General features: G+C 38.2%; 1 protein-coding gene across 2 annotated transcripts in view; it reads left to right on the forward strand.

Moving 5' to 3' along the window:
• Nucleotides 1–2,463: 2,463 nt before the first annotated feature.
• The window catches only part of dennd1b (DENN/MADD domain containing 1B), an 81,788-nt gene continuing 66,357 nt past the window's right edge, over nt 2,464–17,894 (forward strand). The window contains exons 1-2 of one of the 2 annotated variants that reach the window (XM_058400715.1): nt 2,464–2,838; nt 4,182–4,246. In XM_058400715.1, coding sequence (XP_058256698.1) covers nt 2,822–2,838; nt 4,182–4,246 — 82 coding nt within the window. In that variant the 5' untranslated portion in view covers nt 2,464–2,821. The remainder of the gene's footprint in view (nt 2,839–4,181; nt 4,247–17,894) is intronic. The other variant, XM_058400714.1, reaches the window with a different exon arrangement.

Raw genomic sequence — 17,894 nt, forward strand, 5'->3', positions numbered from 1 at the left:
AAATCCTTGTTCATTTTTCCTGCTTCTAACACATCAACGTTGAGGACAAAATGTTCACTTGCTGGCTAATATACCCCACCCACTAACAGGTGATGAGGAGATAATCAGTTTTGTTCACTTCACCTGTCACTGCTCATAATATTATGCCTGATCAGTGTATAAATATAGCATATAAAACAACACAGATATTAAAATATAATAGTTTTAATTTAATAATATAGTTTTAATTTGCCCTAATACACATTTTGTCCTCAACATATCTTCAGTTATACTGTATACACTCACACTGGAAATAAATGATTTTTTTTCCATTGTGCTGCTCCACATGATTGGCCGACTCCAAAACTGTAAGAATGTACAGGTGTTCCTAATAAAGGGGACGCTAAGTGTGCGTATTGTGGATATATTTGTCAAACTTACCACTCACACATGTTGATAACAGAATGTGCCCAAATGTACATTTAACCCATAATGACACTCCCGATAGTTTCTAGGTCCCTATTTAAGGCAGTAATTCAGGTCATAGCCCCGGGGCTGGGTGAGGATTTAAAGCAGCCTCTTTCCGCTCACCTTGCACGCGTCCTGGTGAAGGCTATGAATTAGCTTGTCCTGCTCAGAAAGAGTGTCTTTCCCCGGCAGCTCAGACTCTGTGCTTCCCACACTGCTCTGTTTCACACTGGGCTCGTTTTTTACTCGTGCTTCACTCGTGTACTGTGAGATCATTGTGACTTCCTCAAAGGTTGACGATTCGCGACAAATGCTAGCTGACATGATGACCGGATATTCTCCGAGTTTTAGAGGATTATACAGAGCTCGCGCTGCCCTGTAAAGTCCGTTTAAAAGAAACATTCCGTCCCATACAGGCTACTCGAATAGTTCTGTAAACATCGCATACCGGAAGTGCATCTGAACCAATAGGAAGCGTCGAGGCGCACGGCTGTGAAGAAGTGCACGGAGTTTTATTACACTGTCACATGTTATCCTTCTGCCATTATTACTATGTAGTTCATAATGCATTACAAAGAACCACATCCGTTGATTAACGACTCAATGCAGAAAACTAGATCATGATCTTTATCTCTCTATAAAGCACTGATTAGTACAACAGTACCTGAATTTTTTTTTTTATTACTCAGTCAGAAGGTGCTGGCTATTTGTTGGTATCTCAAACAGGGATTGTCCATCGTTAAAAGTGGTGTACAAATAAAATTAAATTTAAAATGAAATGAATTAATGCTGGTTTCAGCTGCTCAGGCATTTCCCAGCTGCTTGAAGCATCATTTCATGGTTCCTCATATTTTCTTACATAGGGAACTCTTCACTTCCCTGATTATTTCAGTGCTTGCCTATTACTGTCACTGACTTTTCCCTTACTGATTTGATTTTTTGTCACTTTAACACGTTATGACCAAAAGTTTGTGGACCTAAACCATGGGCACTAATGTTGACTTCTTCCCCCTTTGCTGTTACAATAAGCTAAACTTTGCTGGGAAGGTTTTTGAGTAGATGTTGGAGTGAGGCTCTGGGGATTTGTGTTCATTCAGCTGTGAAAATGTTAGTGAGATCAGATGCTGATGTTGGTTGAAGAGGACTGGGGATAAGTTGGTGTTCCAGTTCATCCCAAAGGTGTCGAGTGGGGTTGAGTCAGATTCGGGGCTCTGTGCAGGACACTCGAGTTCTTCCACCCTGACCTTGACAAGCCAACTATTCATGGAGCTCTGTGCTTTGTGCACAGGGACATTGTCAAGCTGTGAAAGGAAAATATAATTTTAATAAAAAACATTCTATACAATTGTGGCAACAGTTTGGGAAAGCAGCACATATAGCTGTGATAGGTTTTGGGCTGAAAATCTTGATACTAATAATCTTCACAAGAGCCCTTGGACCATGAGTAGCAAAACAGCCCAATAGCATCACTGATCCACCTATGTATATTGTACAGGGTATCAGGTGCTTTCCTGCTGTACACAGTTCCTTATTTTCACTAAAACATGCTGATTTATAAAGCAACAACAACAACAACAACAACAACAAAACCTTCCCTTATCTGACCACAACACCCTCACTCCTCTCATGACAATGTCCATTGTATATCTACATAATCTGATGAAATCTGATGAAATGGCTTTTAAGTAACCATCTCTCTAAAAATGTTGTAGGTCTGAAAGGTATTTCAGCATTGTACAAAGAATGTCCTAACCTCTTCATTCATTTAAACATTTCCCCTGATGATCAAAACCAAAACCATTGGGTGTGTGTGTGAAGAGGCCCCATTTCCTCCTGAAAACCGCAAGAACTTCCCGATATTTGCATGATCTTTTGCATGATCTTCATACAGGCTATGCTTGAAAACACATGCTACAGTACTAAACAGCATCTCAGGTGTCTCCTGTTGAGGATGCCTTGGCATGTCACCTGGCTTGTCTGGACATGCTAGTGCTTCACAGAGAAAGACCTAGAAATTCTTTCTTTCTTTCTTTCTTTCTTTCTTTCTTTCTTGTGGATTTATTTTCCTTTTGTTAAATGTCTTCCTGTAAAGGAGTGTCATTAGTCGTTATTATCCAGAATAGAATGAGAGAAGGAACTGGACAACTACAAGCTTTGAGGTATCCGTCAAACACGACGTGACGTCGCGCAGCGTCGGCTGCGCTTCCTGGTGCTCAGCAGAGGAGAAGTGAAACACTGCGAGCTGAACTTCTCAAGAATACAGAGAGGAGGGGAAACATGCTCTAAAATGTGTCTCAGGTAACCAGAAAGAGAAAGGTGCCCCTGTTGCTTGGACGGTAATTAAAGCGGCGAGTCGCGTCGCGATGCTGTAGCCATGGACAGCAGAATCCGGTAAGAAACAGCTGTTTACTTCCTAATGACAGTTACTGTGTTTTTTTTCCGTAACAGCTGAAGAGACCTGGCTGACCACAGCGGGGAGGTTCAATAAACCCAATTTATTAAAATGTAACTCGACATAACTGTTGTATAATAATAAATTAAAACCAATTGGCTGTCTAGATACTGGACGGGCTAGTTCAGTTAGCACGCAGGCTAGTAGGAGTGCTGTGGCTAGTGTAAGCTACTAGCTTTAGCTAACCTGCAGGGTCAGAGGTGGAAATTTACCTTTTACTATACACACTAAGCCTTTAAAATGTGTGTTAAAATGTGTCACCTGTTTCATTATTGCTTGTGTTATTTGTCCTCAGTAGGCCACCGATAAAGATCAAGTTTGCAGTCAAGAAACCACAAGTTAATAATAATAATAATATAAGACATTGTGTGCTTTTCATTACTGCTTAACAGATAACACGTCTGTACTGTGAAGATGTATGTAGAATAGATTAATATGTATTGCTTATTTAAACACAGGAAATGCTCTCAGTGAGTCATGGATCTACTTTGTAGGTTGTTGTTTGTCAGCCCTTCTCTTTCTGTCCATCTGTGTAAGAGATCTTTTATTTTTGTACACTATAGATTGCACTTGGCCATCACTCCAATATGTGCTTTTTCATCACCTCCCAAAGTTGGCTGATGCATTGCTGTTATAATAACCTTAACTCAGCAGCAAAGGTTTTCCACTCGATGTTGGAGCGTGGCTGTGTGGATTTGTGGTCATTCAGCTACAAGAGCATTAGTGAGATCAGACACTGATGATGTAAGAGTGTGGGGGACTGGGGTTCAGTCGGTGTTCCAGTTCATCCCTAAGCTGTTCCTAAGAAACTGTAATGCTACAATATAAAGACACATACTATACATGTGTGCTTCTGACTTTGTGGCAACAGTTCAGGGAAGGCCTACAGATGAGTCTGATGGTCAGTTGTCCACATACTTTTGGCCATATAATCTCTCAACACTCTCAAGAATAAAGAAAAGAATATTATTAGGTATTAAACATTTATTTTCCCTGCTTTTTCTAATTAAATAAGCCCTAACCTCAACCCCACTGAGCTCCTTTGGGAACACAGGTTGAACCCCACATCCACGCTCCAACATCTAGTGGAAACCATTGCAGAAGAGTGGAGCTTATTATAGCAACAAAAGAGGAACAAGTCAATATTAGTGTCCATGGTTTTGGAATGGGATGTTTAATACTTTGTCATATCATGTATATTTATGAAGTGCACACAAGTAAAAGTTAAATATTCCTGGTAAATGTAAGCCTGAGAGTGTACATGTGATTTGATTTGTCACAGTGAGAATCCAGAAAGGACGTTTGATTTGGTGCTGCAGGTTGCATGTCCATCCTCTGAAAATGAAGGTGAGTAATGAGTTCACTTGCACACTAACAGATATGTCTATATGTTAGCTAGCTAGCAGTTACTTACAGTACACTGTCCTCTGTTTTTATGTTCATTGTGCTACATGTATTTTTCTACTGACCAGATCTGTTGCTGTGTTTGTTGTGCTGTTGTGTAATGCTGATTCATTTGACAGATATTTTTATCCAAAGCGACCTACATGGGAGACAGGATATAACCCGATAGTGTAGCTGAGCTGTAGATGGTCCAACAGTGGATCTGTGAACTTGAAACCTTCCAGGCACTAGTGCAGAACCGCTACTGAGCTTCCACTGTCCATGTCATGCTGTTTACATGTTCTGTACTTGTGTAGTTGTGCTATGACCCTGTAGGAGCAACTCTGCCCTAATCCAATCCTCCACTGGTCACTGTGGGAGTTTTAGATGAACAGCACCTCTTTCTGCTATTAGGAATATTTGAATGCTACAGGATCATAGGAAAGTTAATACAGTTACCTGCTACAGGAATTTTGTGAATTTTTCTTGGAAAACATTATCTAATAATCACAAAATTGTGTCTAATATTAGTGTCTATAATTAGATAAGCATTAGTGCTTATCTGTCTGTGCAGTACCTCATCTAATGCATATCTCTGATGTGGGAAGTTTGAACATTATTCTGTCATCTCAACCACCATGTGCTACCAAGTGAGGAAATAGCATATCTGCCTTCATGTTCATTTTTGTTAGTCATAATGCAGTCAGCTGATTGTGATGAGTAATGTTTATTTTCTTTTTCAAAACAGTTAACTGCATCCTCAGTGTTATACATTTAACTATGTCTGTATGCCTGTTTGACCTAAGACAAATGCTTGTAGATGCAGTAAAGTTTATAGTAAGTAGCTACATGGTTTACTGTTGATGAGTGTCCATGATGAGTTGATGTCACTTGCTGAACTCAGGGTTGAAGACACTGTCCCAGTTTCCCAAGTAGGAATTCCGAGATTAGGAGGGGCTTTCTTTGATTTCTTTACACTTTGGTTTCTTTGGTTTTAAATGCTTTTTTTATAGGACAATGTAAGGATGTGTTAGGAAGGTTTATGTCAAACATTTGATTTTCGAGAACATGTACTGTCATGACATCACTTGCAAACAATGAGAGGTAGGTTGTTTGTTTATTAAGGGTACTGCCTTAATTCATTATTTAGAGATATAGGTGATAAAGGTATTTAATTTTTATTTATCTGTGGTATGGAAAATAAAATGACATATCTATCTATCTAAATATGTACCTAACATTATATTAACTTTGCTTGGAAAAAGGCCCAATTAAAAACAGAAAGTCGGCTTATGTGGCAATAATTGTTTTGCTTAGTGTAATTGACCTCTTGATTCATGTTTAATAGCTAAAACAATCATTTCATAGATGAAGAGTGAGATTATATGATAGTTTATAGCCCAGCCTTTAAGTTATGCAACACTGCTGCTCAGTTTATTGCATCTGATGATTTATGGCCATTAGGTTTCACTTATGCAGTGTGACCGCATAACACTGTAAAATGATCTGGCTGTGCTGGGCCCTTGCTGGTTTCCACCATGTGTTTTTAACAGACTGAGATGGGGTTGACTTAAAAAGTTGGTGTCTCTGAAAAGTGGTTGAAGTTAACAGAAACCCAATGGACTGTCATGAACCGAACTTTCTCAGAGAGTACATTAGCCTTTTTTCCTCAATTTCCCACCTCACACATTTTGCATACAGTCTTATTGGACATGAGAGCAGGGTGAGCAAAAAGTGTCTATTTCAAAACAATGCTGCCATACTTCACTTCTATATATTGATAGCAAACATGTGCACACAGGCTGTGCTGATATAGGAAATGAATCTGTGGTGTGATACAGCTCGATATGAAGCGTTACCACCCTGAAGCAAACTGATATTTTCTATTACAGCATGGCATAAAAGAATTTGCCATCTTTTGCAATTTTCAATTTACAAATGAACGATACAGTGTGCTTTTAATCTGTTTATTGCTACCTATAGTGTTATGGAACGTTATGACATAAAAAGTACAAAACTGAAAAAAGGAAACTTCTCTGTTCTGAAGACCTTGACGCTCAAGACCTCTAACATTATTTCATTTACTTCATCTATTAAATATTAGTCCTATTGGTTTATAAAAATGATTACCAATTATTACCCACCAAATCATTGAATTCAGGTGTTGTTTTTCAGGGGTTGGGCTTGACCCCTTAGTTCCAGTGAAAGGAACTCTTAGCATTCAGCTTCATACCAAGACTTTTTGGACAATTTCATGTTCCCAACTTTGTGGGAACAGTTTGGGGATGACCCCTTCCTGTTCCAACATGACTGCACACCAGTGCACAAAGCAAGGTCCATAAAGACATGGATGAGTGAGTTTGGTGCGGAGGAACTTGACTGGCCTGCACAGAGTTCTGACCTCAACCCCATAGAACACCTTTGGTAAAAATTAGAGCAGAGTCTGTGAGCCAGGCCTTCTTGTCCAACATCAGTGCCTGACCACACAAATGCACTAATAGAGAAATGGTCAAAAAATTCCCATTAACACACTCCTAAACCTTGTAGAAAGCCTACCCAGAAGAGTTGAAGATGTTATAGCTGCAAAGGACGGACCAACTCTGTATTAACTTCATGTCTATGTAAAGGCAGACGTCCCAGTTTTGGCATGGCCAAGTTCCTTTCACTGGAACTAAGGGTCCAAGTCCAACCCCTGAAAAACAACACCTGAATTCAATGATTTTAAGGGGTGTCCCAAATATAGTGTATGATGTTACAGCTGGATCTGTCAGAGCTGACGTTATTGAAAGTTCCTTCTGATTCATGACTTCAGCAGCTCTGTGATATAAAATGAAATGGAATGGAATGTTATGATAAGCAAGTTGGCTTGCTAAGTGCATGCATACAGATTCACAGAAATGAATAGGTACATGAATTCTGGGAGAGAGCGTGACTTCATGTTGCCCTAGTGTTCCTCATCTTTCTTTGGAGACACTTTTGACTATTAGATATAGTGTTCTGCATTGTATGTCATGTAAAAGGTGTTAATTGAGCTTTAACTAGCGTCTTTATTTTCCCTTGAATACTGCTGCATGGTGAAATGCTGGTCATGTCGTGCTAGAGAATTTTGTTCGATTTTGTCAGTATTTCCATTTCCACATATATGTGTGCCTGAATCTGAAATAAAATTGTCTGTCATCTGTGGACACTAATTAATCCATTGTGTTTTATCTGATGTGTGTAATATATCAGGCTTTGGGATTTTAAAACAAGTATTGTTACAGCTACTTAAAGTTAACAATATCTACCAAATAAAAAATTTGTTTTACAAAAGTCAGTAGGGAGAATTTTCATTTGCACATTCTTGTCCTCCAAGCAACTATAAATAAAGTACTAGTTGTACTTTCATGAAATGAGCTTACTCCAGGTCCTCAGTACACTGATTATTCCACCTAGATTGTTAATTAAGAGTACAAAACTTAACTTTATTTAACAATTGGCTTTAAAAACCGAGGCAGAATCTCTAGAATATTACTAGAACATATTATTTTCCCTTTATACCATGGCATTGGTTAAATACTTGATTGTGATTGTTCAGAAGGTGTGCATTATTTCTGAACAATAGATTAATATGAATGCATTCGTTCTAATATGTTATTGTTTCTATAGTAACAGCTCATTCACAGGAACTCAGATGCTCCAGATAATCTAAAACTAATAATAAACAATTACCCAGTAAAACATGCAAGTGATGATGTAGAGACTTTTACTGTTATGAGACGTTTATATAACATTTATGGAAGGAGTCTCATTGGTAAGAGCTTTGTAACAGTCACTGCAGTGGGCAAAGTCTCATCATAGGAAAAAGACATTTACGCTTTCTGGTTTCTCAATAAAAATACAAGTAGAGGCAGAGAAAGACTCGTTAAGGGGGGTATGGGGGGGTTAGGTGACTGTCTATCACAGCTAATTTGTCAATTGGATGCTTCATTCAATTAAATCTCACTAGAAACCTATAAAGTTTGTGACATTTCGTTAATAAATGAAGCATTGTCATCGTTGGCAAATTGCAGTGGTATAAGCAAAATACCACTGCAATTTACCAACGATTACAATGCTTCATTTAGACCATGACCATGATGTTATACAAAAAGTTAGACACTGTGTGCACGTCATGCTGAATCCCACCAGGCCAGCATGCATTACTTTCGGATACCCATGCAGCCTGGAGTGTGTTATTCCTTACTTATAAATCTCCTGGTCAGAAGTGTTGTGATGTTCTGACTCATTACTTATTTTTAGAAGGGTTTCTTCTTTATTTCAACCTGCTGATACTTAAACCACTGTTGTATCATGTCACTTCATACAAAGCTATTTCATGTACCCATTTATGCAGCACCCCTCATCCTTTATGGTGACTAAATGAAAACAAAATGATTACTACTTTTATTAAAGAAATCATTTTTTAAAGTGAACAAAAGAAAACTAGGAAGCAGACGTGAAATAATACATTTATTACAATTTATTAAATGTTTTATAAATTATTTATGTCATGCATGCTTTTACTTTTAAGAAGATAAGGCACAGGTGGCCTAATATAGCAACAGTCTCACAAAAAGAGGAATGAGTTGCATGTCCAGTCACTGACGTGAAACATTCAGGTCTCGCATATAGTTACAAACCACTTCCCTTATGATCTGCTGAGGTTAGTTTCGTTTCCTGACCCCAGCTCTCAGGACTGCAGCTATATCTCAACCAGTTTAGAACCAAAGAACAATTTAATCCTCAAGTTATCCTAAATTGCTTAAGGGAATTGTTCATTTTTATAAAACATTTGCATTTGCTTTATTCAGCATCTTATTACAGTGTTTGACTTTGAAAGGGAAAAAATATTTGATTGTATTTGAGCACTCTTCACTCTCGAATTCTGGCATTACCAGTGGCTATGTAGCTTTGAGGCTTTGTCCAGAACAGTGTGTCCGAGCATGTGTCATAGCTCAGTCATATCAATATCGGTGCCATTGAGAGGCTTGAAAATTAAATTGGTGAGGATGTGTTAGTTATGTATTAGGACTAAAACACAGTGGGGTGTGCCTTTATAGAAGAATAATAAAAAAAAGATTAAAGATGTGATATGACCCATCTCTATAGTACTTTCTTTCAAAAACAACATATCTTGAAGCTATTTATTCATCTTATGCCACAGCAAATTGTCAACAATTACAATTTCTAACTCTGTGAAACTGGTTAGTTCCTGTTCTCACTCATTATACCATCTCTCTCTCTCTCTCTCTCTCTCTCTTAAAGTTAATAAGACCAACAAAAATGCACATTGCCATGTTGTGTAGAAGTGCACTTACTTAACACTTATTTTGGATTCCTTATTGTTATGATGCCATGGGTGTTGAATAAACAGTCCATTTCTGTCTGTTAGCAGCATTAATTCTGTCGTTTGCACTGAATTGCTCAAATATCTAAGCGGTCTTCTGAGACCATGCTTTCATTAGGAGTAAACTGTGGGAAGTGAGTAATGCTGTGACACTTTATCAACTCAACACTGAATTGAAGTTGAGGCAGAGAAATATCTAGCCTTTTATTTCAGCAGAGCTGTAATGTTAGATAGTGAATACTTGGCCAGCTCTTGCGGAGCATGACTGGCATGCCTGCACTTGGCTTTATAGAGCCATGTTGATGTTTTTCCAAGCCCATGCCAAAGCTAGCAGAAGTTGCTGACTGTGCCAAGGCAGTAGGTGGAGACAGATGCTACCTGTCCTGTGTGCTCTTTTCATCCAAATTGCTCTCAGTAATAAAGCAATAATCATAATGCATCTGAAAAGTGATGCCACAGCTATACTTGCAGCAGTTAGATAATAAATCATTTTTGTTTCATCCTTAAAGGCTTCATGTTTTAGATTTGATATAGTTTTTATTATATCTTGGGCTCAGAATAAAAAGGGAACCATTTGTAAACTATTTATTAGATGTTTGTGTGTGTTAGTAAAAGTATTTTTAGATTAAAATGCTTGCATGTACTTTTGTTTTTCTTTCTCCATGAAGCTCGGCCCACAGGATATTTGGTGGCCTGTAGAGTGTTTATAAAATGACTGACGGGCAGATCCCAACACAAACCAGCACTCAGGACCAGAAGTTCATTTGGCCAAAGTGATAGCTTAATCTTTTTTTAAATGCAATTTCTTACAACTTTTTAAAGGTGCATTAAGACAGGTTAGTCTTTTTTTTGTAAGATTCTGTGTCTAATGCCCGGCGTGTGTGACATTTCAATGCCCATGTTCACAAATCTCTGCCCCAGGATGTAAAGCATCCTGGAGATTATATAGAAAATGACTTACATCGTGTTTTTTACCAAGTTATATGTACAAATAAAAAATTTAAAAAACTGACTGTTGCACCTCTTAAATGACTTATGCATAAAGAATCTCAGCCAGAAGTAAGAGAATTAGTGCTGCCTACATTCTCACCTGATCGCTCTGACCTACAGATGTGATCCAACAACTGTATTTCTCAGTCATAGATTTAATTGGTCCTTAGCTATAAAAGGCAAGGCCATTATTTGTGTCAGTGAATTGAACTGATCGGCTTGTGGGATATTTGCCAAACAGATTTATCTGTTCTCCTTATATTTGCTGACATCTTTTTTCCCCTTAGTTCTTTATCTGTAACATAAAGTACCGTGAAAGCCATTGAGACAGAGATCTTGCCACTTCAGCATAATAATGTGAATCAAGTTTGATCCCGCTTCCAAGTTGTTTACTGAGTTAATGATATAGAATTTGTGGGGAATTTATTTATAAGTGGTACCCTGCCTTTGTTTTCTGTGCAATGAAGAGTCACACAAATGCTCTGAAAGTTTTTGAAGAATGTATCAGATGTGTAGATTAGACACAAACGCTGGTACAAGAAAAACAAGTCATGTTTTTTTTTTAACTTCACTAGTGTTTCTGATATTTGGTTTTGTCATGATGCAAAATTCAGATCGTCAGACATCTTTTCATATGTTGCATTGTAGTTTATTTGCTTGGAATATGAAAATTTCCTGATCCCCTCTTGCTCACTCTTACTCTCTCTTTTTTCATGGAATTGCATCACCACAGCAGCTGTGTTCTGAAGACAGAAGCCTTGAATTTCTGCATTTGCAGTGTGCTTTGTTGGATTTGGTGTTATTTAGTCTTTACACTTCAAATGCACATATGCTAAATACACAAACGCTAAATATGACTCGGTTTAGCAAGGCAAAAAGACATATTAATCAGCTTCATAAAACATTTTCAGATAAAGGAAACATGAGTGAGCTCGTAACAGAAGACAATCTATGTTTCTCTACATGCTATTTTAGATGTATACTGAATGATTTCATGCATTTAATGTAAAGTTTGGATAATAAACCAAGCTAACTGCCATTAGCTCTTGTTTCCATGACAACAAAAAGCAAAGCTTGTGTGTAGAGAGTAGGTTTTTTGACATGCTTGATGAAATGAGACTAAATTGGACATAACAGATAAGACTGTTCTAGCAGGAGTATACATTTTATGTACACACACACACACACACACACACACACACATATATATATATATATATATATATATATATTATGTTTGTGTGTGTGTGTTCCTGTTTGTCATTAAACTATTGTAGTTTTTTTTTTCAGAATTGCAAACATTTTTACATCTTACTCCACTTATATAATATAAATAACATCTTGTTTTTTTGGTTGGGTTGACAGGTAAGTGTGTGTAGTGTTGGTGTAGTGCTTACACAGCCACTGTGGAGCAATACGTGTGACTCCTCTCGTGCACTTTGACCTTTCAGATTCTTTAAACAACTCCTACACTGATGTTGGAACGGTCTAGAAACTGTGGTTGAGCTCTGCTTATTTAAGTACTCCATGTCAGAATATAGTACACTCCAGCTCATCACCATGCGGTTTGGGGTGGGCAATATGACACTTCCTTTCTCTCTCACTCTATCTATCTGTCTGTCTGTCTGTCTATCTATCTATCTATCTATCTATCTATCTATCTATCTATCTATCTATCTATCTATCTACAGCTCTGGAAAAAAAATAAGAGAGCACTGCCCAATCTCCAGATTTGAACCCTATTGAAAACCTCTGGAATGTAATCAAGAGGAAGATGGATGGTCACAAACCATCAAGCAAAGCTGAGCTGTTTGCTTTTTTGCAAAAATACTGTTATAAAGTTCCCCAACAGCAGTGTGAAAAACTGGTGGAGAGCATGGAGCCAAAACGCACGCAAATCGTGGTTATTCCTCCAAATACTGATTTCTTAATGTTATTTAGCCAAAGCATTAACACAATTTGTTTACAAATTATTTGCATTTTGTTTTATTTGAGTTATTAAAGCTCTGCAAATACTGCATGATCTTGGGTTATTTTGATGTGTTGTCATTTCCTTTAAATATACACTCAAAATAACAATAATTATATTTTGAATTTAGGAATTTCAGCAGTTCACAAAAAATGAAACAAACCTGTTCATCTCACCAATACATGAACCTGGAAGAAAAAAACATTAAAAAGAAACTGATTATTTTGCAGTGTTTTTTTTTCCCCAGAGCTGTATGTATATATATATATATATATATATATATATATATATATATATATATATACACTATATTGCCAAAAGTATTCGCTCACCTGCCTTGACTCGCATATGAATCCCATTCCTAATCCATAGGGTTCAATATGACGTCTGTCCACCCTTTGCAGCTATAACAGCTTCAACTCTTCTGGGAAGGCTGTCCACAAGGTTTAGGAGTGTGTTTATGGGAATTTTTGACCATTCTTGCAGAAGCGCATTTGTGAGGTCACACGCTGATGTTGGACGAGAAGGCCTGGCTCTCAGTCTCCGCTCTAATTCATCCCAAAGGTGTTCTATCGGGTTGAGGTCAGGACTCTGTGCAGGCCAGTCAAGTTCCTCCACACCAGACTCTGTCATCCATGTCTTTAAGGACCTTGCTTTGTGCACTGGTGCACAGTCATGTTGGAAGAGGAAGGGGCCAGCTCCAAACTGTTCCCACAAAGTTGGGAGCATGGAATTGTCCAAAATGTCTTGGTATGCTGAAACATTCAGAGTTCCTTTCACTGGAACTAAGGGGCCAAGCCCAGCTCCTGAAAAACAACCCCACACCATAATCCCCCCTCCACCAAACTTTACACTTGGCACAATGCAGTCAGACAAGTACCGTTCTCCTGGCAACCGCCAAACCCAGACTCGTCCATCAGATTGCCAGATGGAGAAGCGCGATTCGTCACTCCAGAGAACGCGTCTCCACTGCTCTAGAGTCCAGTGGCGGCGTGCTTTACACCACTGCATCCGACGCTTTGCATTGCACTTGGTGATGTATGGCTTGGATTCAGCTGCTCGGCCATGGAAACCCATTCCATGAAGCTCTCTGCGCACTGTTCTTGAGCTAATCTGAAGGCCACATGAAGTTTGGAGGTCTGTAGCGATTGACTCTGCAGAAAGTTGGCGACCTCTTCGCACTATGTGCCTCAGCATCCGCTGACCCCGCTCCGTCAGTTTACGTGGCCTACCACTTCGTGGCTGAGTTGCTGTCGTTCCCAAACACTTCCACATTCTTATAATACAGCTGACAGTTGACTGTGGAATATTTAGGAGCGAGGAAATTTCATGACTGGATTTGTTGCACAGGTGGCATCCTATCACAGTTCCACGCTGGAATTCACTGAGCTCCTGAGAGCGACCCATTCTTTCACAAATGTTTGTAAAAACAGTCTGCATGCCTAGGTGCTTGATTTTATACACCTGTGGCCATGGAAGTGATTGGAACACCTGATTCTGATTATTTGGATGGGTGAGCGAATACTTTTGGCAATATAGTGTATATATATATATATATATATATATATATATATATATATATGAGAGAGAGAGAGAGAGAGAGAGAGAGAGAGAGCAATTTAAAAGTTGACTGTAACAATATTATTAATAAACAAATGAAATATTTGAAACACAATATTTAAAAAAAAAATGAAATATTTAAAATTGACACATAGAGATTGCAACATTTCCACATTATGTCAGCTGCTTCCAGTTTATAATTAGAATATGTTTTAAATGTAATAAAAGATATTGTGAAATTTAAGAAAAGTGTATTGTGGGATAATTTATCACAATATCAATATTGCATCATGGTCATTTTGCCCTGCTGTGGCATTTATCCCAGAATACTAGGACCTCAGTGTAGAATTAGAGGAAAAACATTGCTTCAGATTTAGCCTGTGTGTACTCAATAATTAAGCGTGCTCATTTGGATACTCTTATTGCATGACGTCTGCATAGTATTGCACCAGCCTGCTATCAGAAGGTGTTCTGCTGTGTGAACGCTCGCTCCTCATACACCTCAAGAGTGTGATATACCTAATTCCATCTAGACTGAGTATTTTAAAAAAAAAAAAAAAAACTTAGTTCCTTTGCCTCCAGATATCCTCATCTGATCTGCAGGCTTAATTTATCTAACAGCAGAAATATTTGTGGATATTAAAAATAAATATATAAATTAGAAAAAAAATTACACTGTATGTTGGCATTTTTTTTTGAAAACTCAAATCTAAGACTTGCTCACATATCTCAGAAAAAAACAACAAAAGAAAACAGTTTGTCAACATTTTATTGACTAGTGTTAGCTCCACCCTCCTTCCCCATGAAAAACCTTGCTTCAAACATTCGCAAAATGGATACATGAACTTTTTCTACCATAGTCCATATATTGGTCATGAATATAGGTCAGTGTGTATTTATTTGTGAGAGCTTCACTATGCTGTTTTTTGTTGAGCATCTTGTGATTTGATCACACTGCCTTTGTTGTCCCATTGTGTCTCCATTGCCTGATCGGCCCATTCTATCAGTGAGTGTCAGACAGAATTAGCATATACAGTACTGTCTTTGTTTAAGTATGCAGGCATGTCTCTGTCCTGTCTCTGTTTCATTTTTTTCATCTATAATCTATTCTTTCTCTTTAGGTCATTCATTTTCATATGCATGCTTTAACAACAACAAAAAGATGTATAATCCAAAGAAATACGAATGATGCTTATTGTTTATAATTGTATACTATTGGTGTTTTTCATAATTTATCATGTCTTAATTTCTACTAAGATAGTTTTTATTCTTCCTATTTTTTCATTTATATTTTTATTACCTATATCCCTATACTTTTCTTGTCCACACACTTTACTTTATACTCTTCTTCAGTTGTAGGACAGTCATAATAAGCATTTCACTGCATGTCGTACTGTGTATGATTTTGTATGTGACGAATAAAATTTGAATTTGAATTTGATTTATAAAATGTTTATTTGACTAATGAATGTGAGAGTGATCCAAAGTATCTATACTGATCCTCAATATAGTAGATACATAATCTGATGATATTTGCTGGGCTTTTGTAGTTTTAAACCTATAAGCAGAATGCAGGTTGCATGCCTTATGCACGGCCTGTGTGTGTGTGTGTGTGTGAGGGAGAGAGAGAAAGAGAGAGAGTCTGCTGGCCAATTGTTATTTGTTGTTTAATCGACTCTTTAGGTAGCCTGTTTTAGATGTGTGCGCGTGTACGTGTGACATGTGAGACAGATGGTGCGAGCATATGGTTTGCAACTTGTGATTACCTGCTGCAGCCCTTCTCCAGCTTTTCTGCTCACACACCCAAACGGGAGATGCGGCCACCCCCCTTTAAGAGGTAAAGACATTTTAATGTCCGTGAGATGTAGCCTACGGTGCGATAACGCAGACTGATGGCTGTTATGACACCGTGATAGGTGTACCTCTGCAAATGACTATAGAGTCAGGATTTAAAGAGTTATTTCAGTATTCTTTATTATTCTGTTATGGCATTGCGGTTTTAGCCCCTGAATTAAATAGTACACAGAAAAAAACACTTGCAGACTTGAGAAATATTCCTGGCTTTGGACATGTATTGTGACAGACTGCGCTAATATACAGTGATATGCTGGGACTGTCACATAGCCGACATCCATATGCTTCTCCACACAGTCGTGAAGCTGTGAAATTAGGGTGCACCCTGATCTAGCTTCATGAATTTAGACATAGAAATATATGTCTCAAATTTTCTTCCTCACTGTTTACTAAGAGGTTTAAGCATATGTAAATTATGCAAATGAAGCTGCCGACATGTGTTCCATATTGTGATGTAAATATGGTGAAATCCTCATTTGGTGGTGTTGAGAATAAAAATGTTTTTTTTGTACAGGAACAGGAAATTACATCCAGTCCAGTTCAGCACTTGTTTATGCAAACTTAAAATGAACACATTTTCTTTTTGCAGCTGTTCATATCTTTCATGTTAGTTCTGCAGGTTCTCCCCAATGCCAGTTGTAAGTAGTGCATGATCATAGGCTCCAAAAGCGGAAGACCACATTGTTTTCCTCTGACATTGTTTGTCAGCCAAAAATAATAAACAAAAAATACATAAGTGGGTGTTCTCTTGTTACATTTACATGCCAGGGTCAGAATTTGGCATCAGCACCATGAAATCATGGACCCAGTCCATGGCTGGTGGAGGTGGGGTAATGGTGTGGGGAATGTTTTCTTGGCACACTTTGGGGCCCGTTTATACCAATAGATCATGGCTTGAATGCCACAGCATATGTGAGTATTGTTGCTGATCATATGATTAACTTCTTGACTAAAATTTACTATTTCCCATAAAAATTTCTGTTTTTGAGAGAGACTTTTCAACTTGTCTAGACTTAACCCTGTTCTGAAAGTTAGGAAGTGTGTCACAACATCCATCCTCATCAAACTATTGCTCACTCCAAAACAAATCCCAAGGGTTTGGCATGTTTTCTGAAGGTCAAAATAGTTCAGTAGTGAATACTCACTATTCTTCAGTCTTTACTACTGATCAAATAACTAGTTAATTTTTCTTATAGAAGTGCAGATATTCATGGGTTTCTCCTACCACTATAAAAGGTTCACAGACCTCAAGTGACTATCGTGATAACTTTAAAAAGCATGTCATCACAGTATACTCTATCCATTCTCGAGGTCATTGCTTACTAAAGTAGCATGAAATGTAATGCAATTTGCGGCTTGCACTCAGGTTTGAGAAAAAAAAAAACTTGGAGTATTTTCTTTTTGTCTGAGCTTCAAAGATGTTCACTAATCTGCTTGGCTCTTTAATTGTGAGCTCAGTTGGAGGAGTTGCTTGTCGGTGGAATAAAGTTACTGGTCCAGAAGTAAAGTGATGACCACTGTTATTCCCGGCTCTTGGCTCAAAGATGCTGTCCTCCCTCCCCTTTCTGCACAGCTTTTAATTCTGTGGGGGGAGAAAAAAACACCCTGTGTTCTGACAATAGATTTTTTTAGGCCATATGTTTAGCTGACATCTTCATCAGGTTCACAGCAGGTTACCTTAGTTAACTCTCACACGACTGCTTGATGGGATTTTCTCCCAGTTTCTTGACTCGCTCACACAAAGTCTAGATGAGGCCCAAAAGAAAACCCAAGACCCTGCCAATGGGCCACTCACAATGGCATTATTGTGGGTGTTAAGTAGCTGCAGCTTCCTCTAACAGGCTGCCTCTTTGCACAGACCTGTTAGCAAA

This window comes from Hemibagrus wyckioides, linkage group LG10, assembly GCF_019097595.1.
Source record: "Hemibagrus wyckioides isolate EC202008001 linkage group LG10, SWU_Hwy_1.0, whole genome shotgun sequence".
Classification (NCBI taxonomy): domain Eukaryota; kingdom Metazoa; phylum Chordata; class Actinopteri; order Siluriformes; family Bagridae; genus Hemibagrus; species Hemibagrus wyckioides.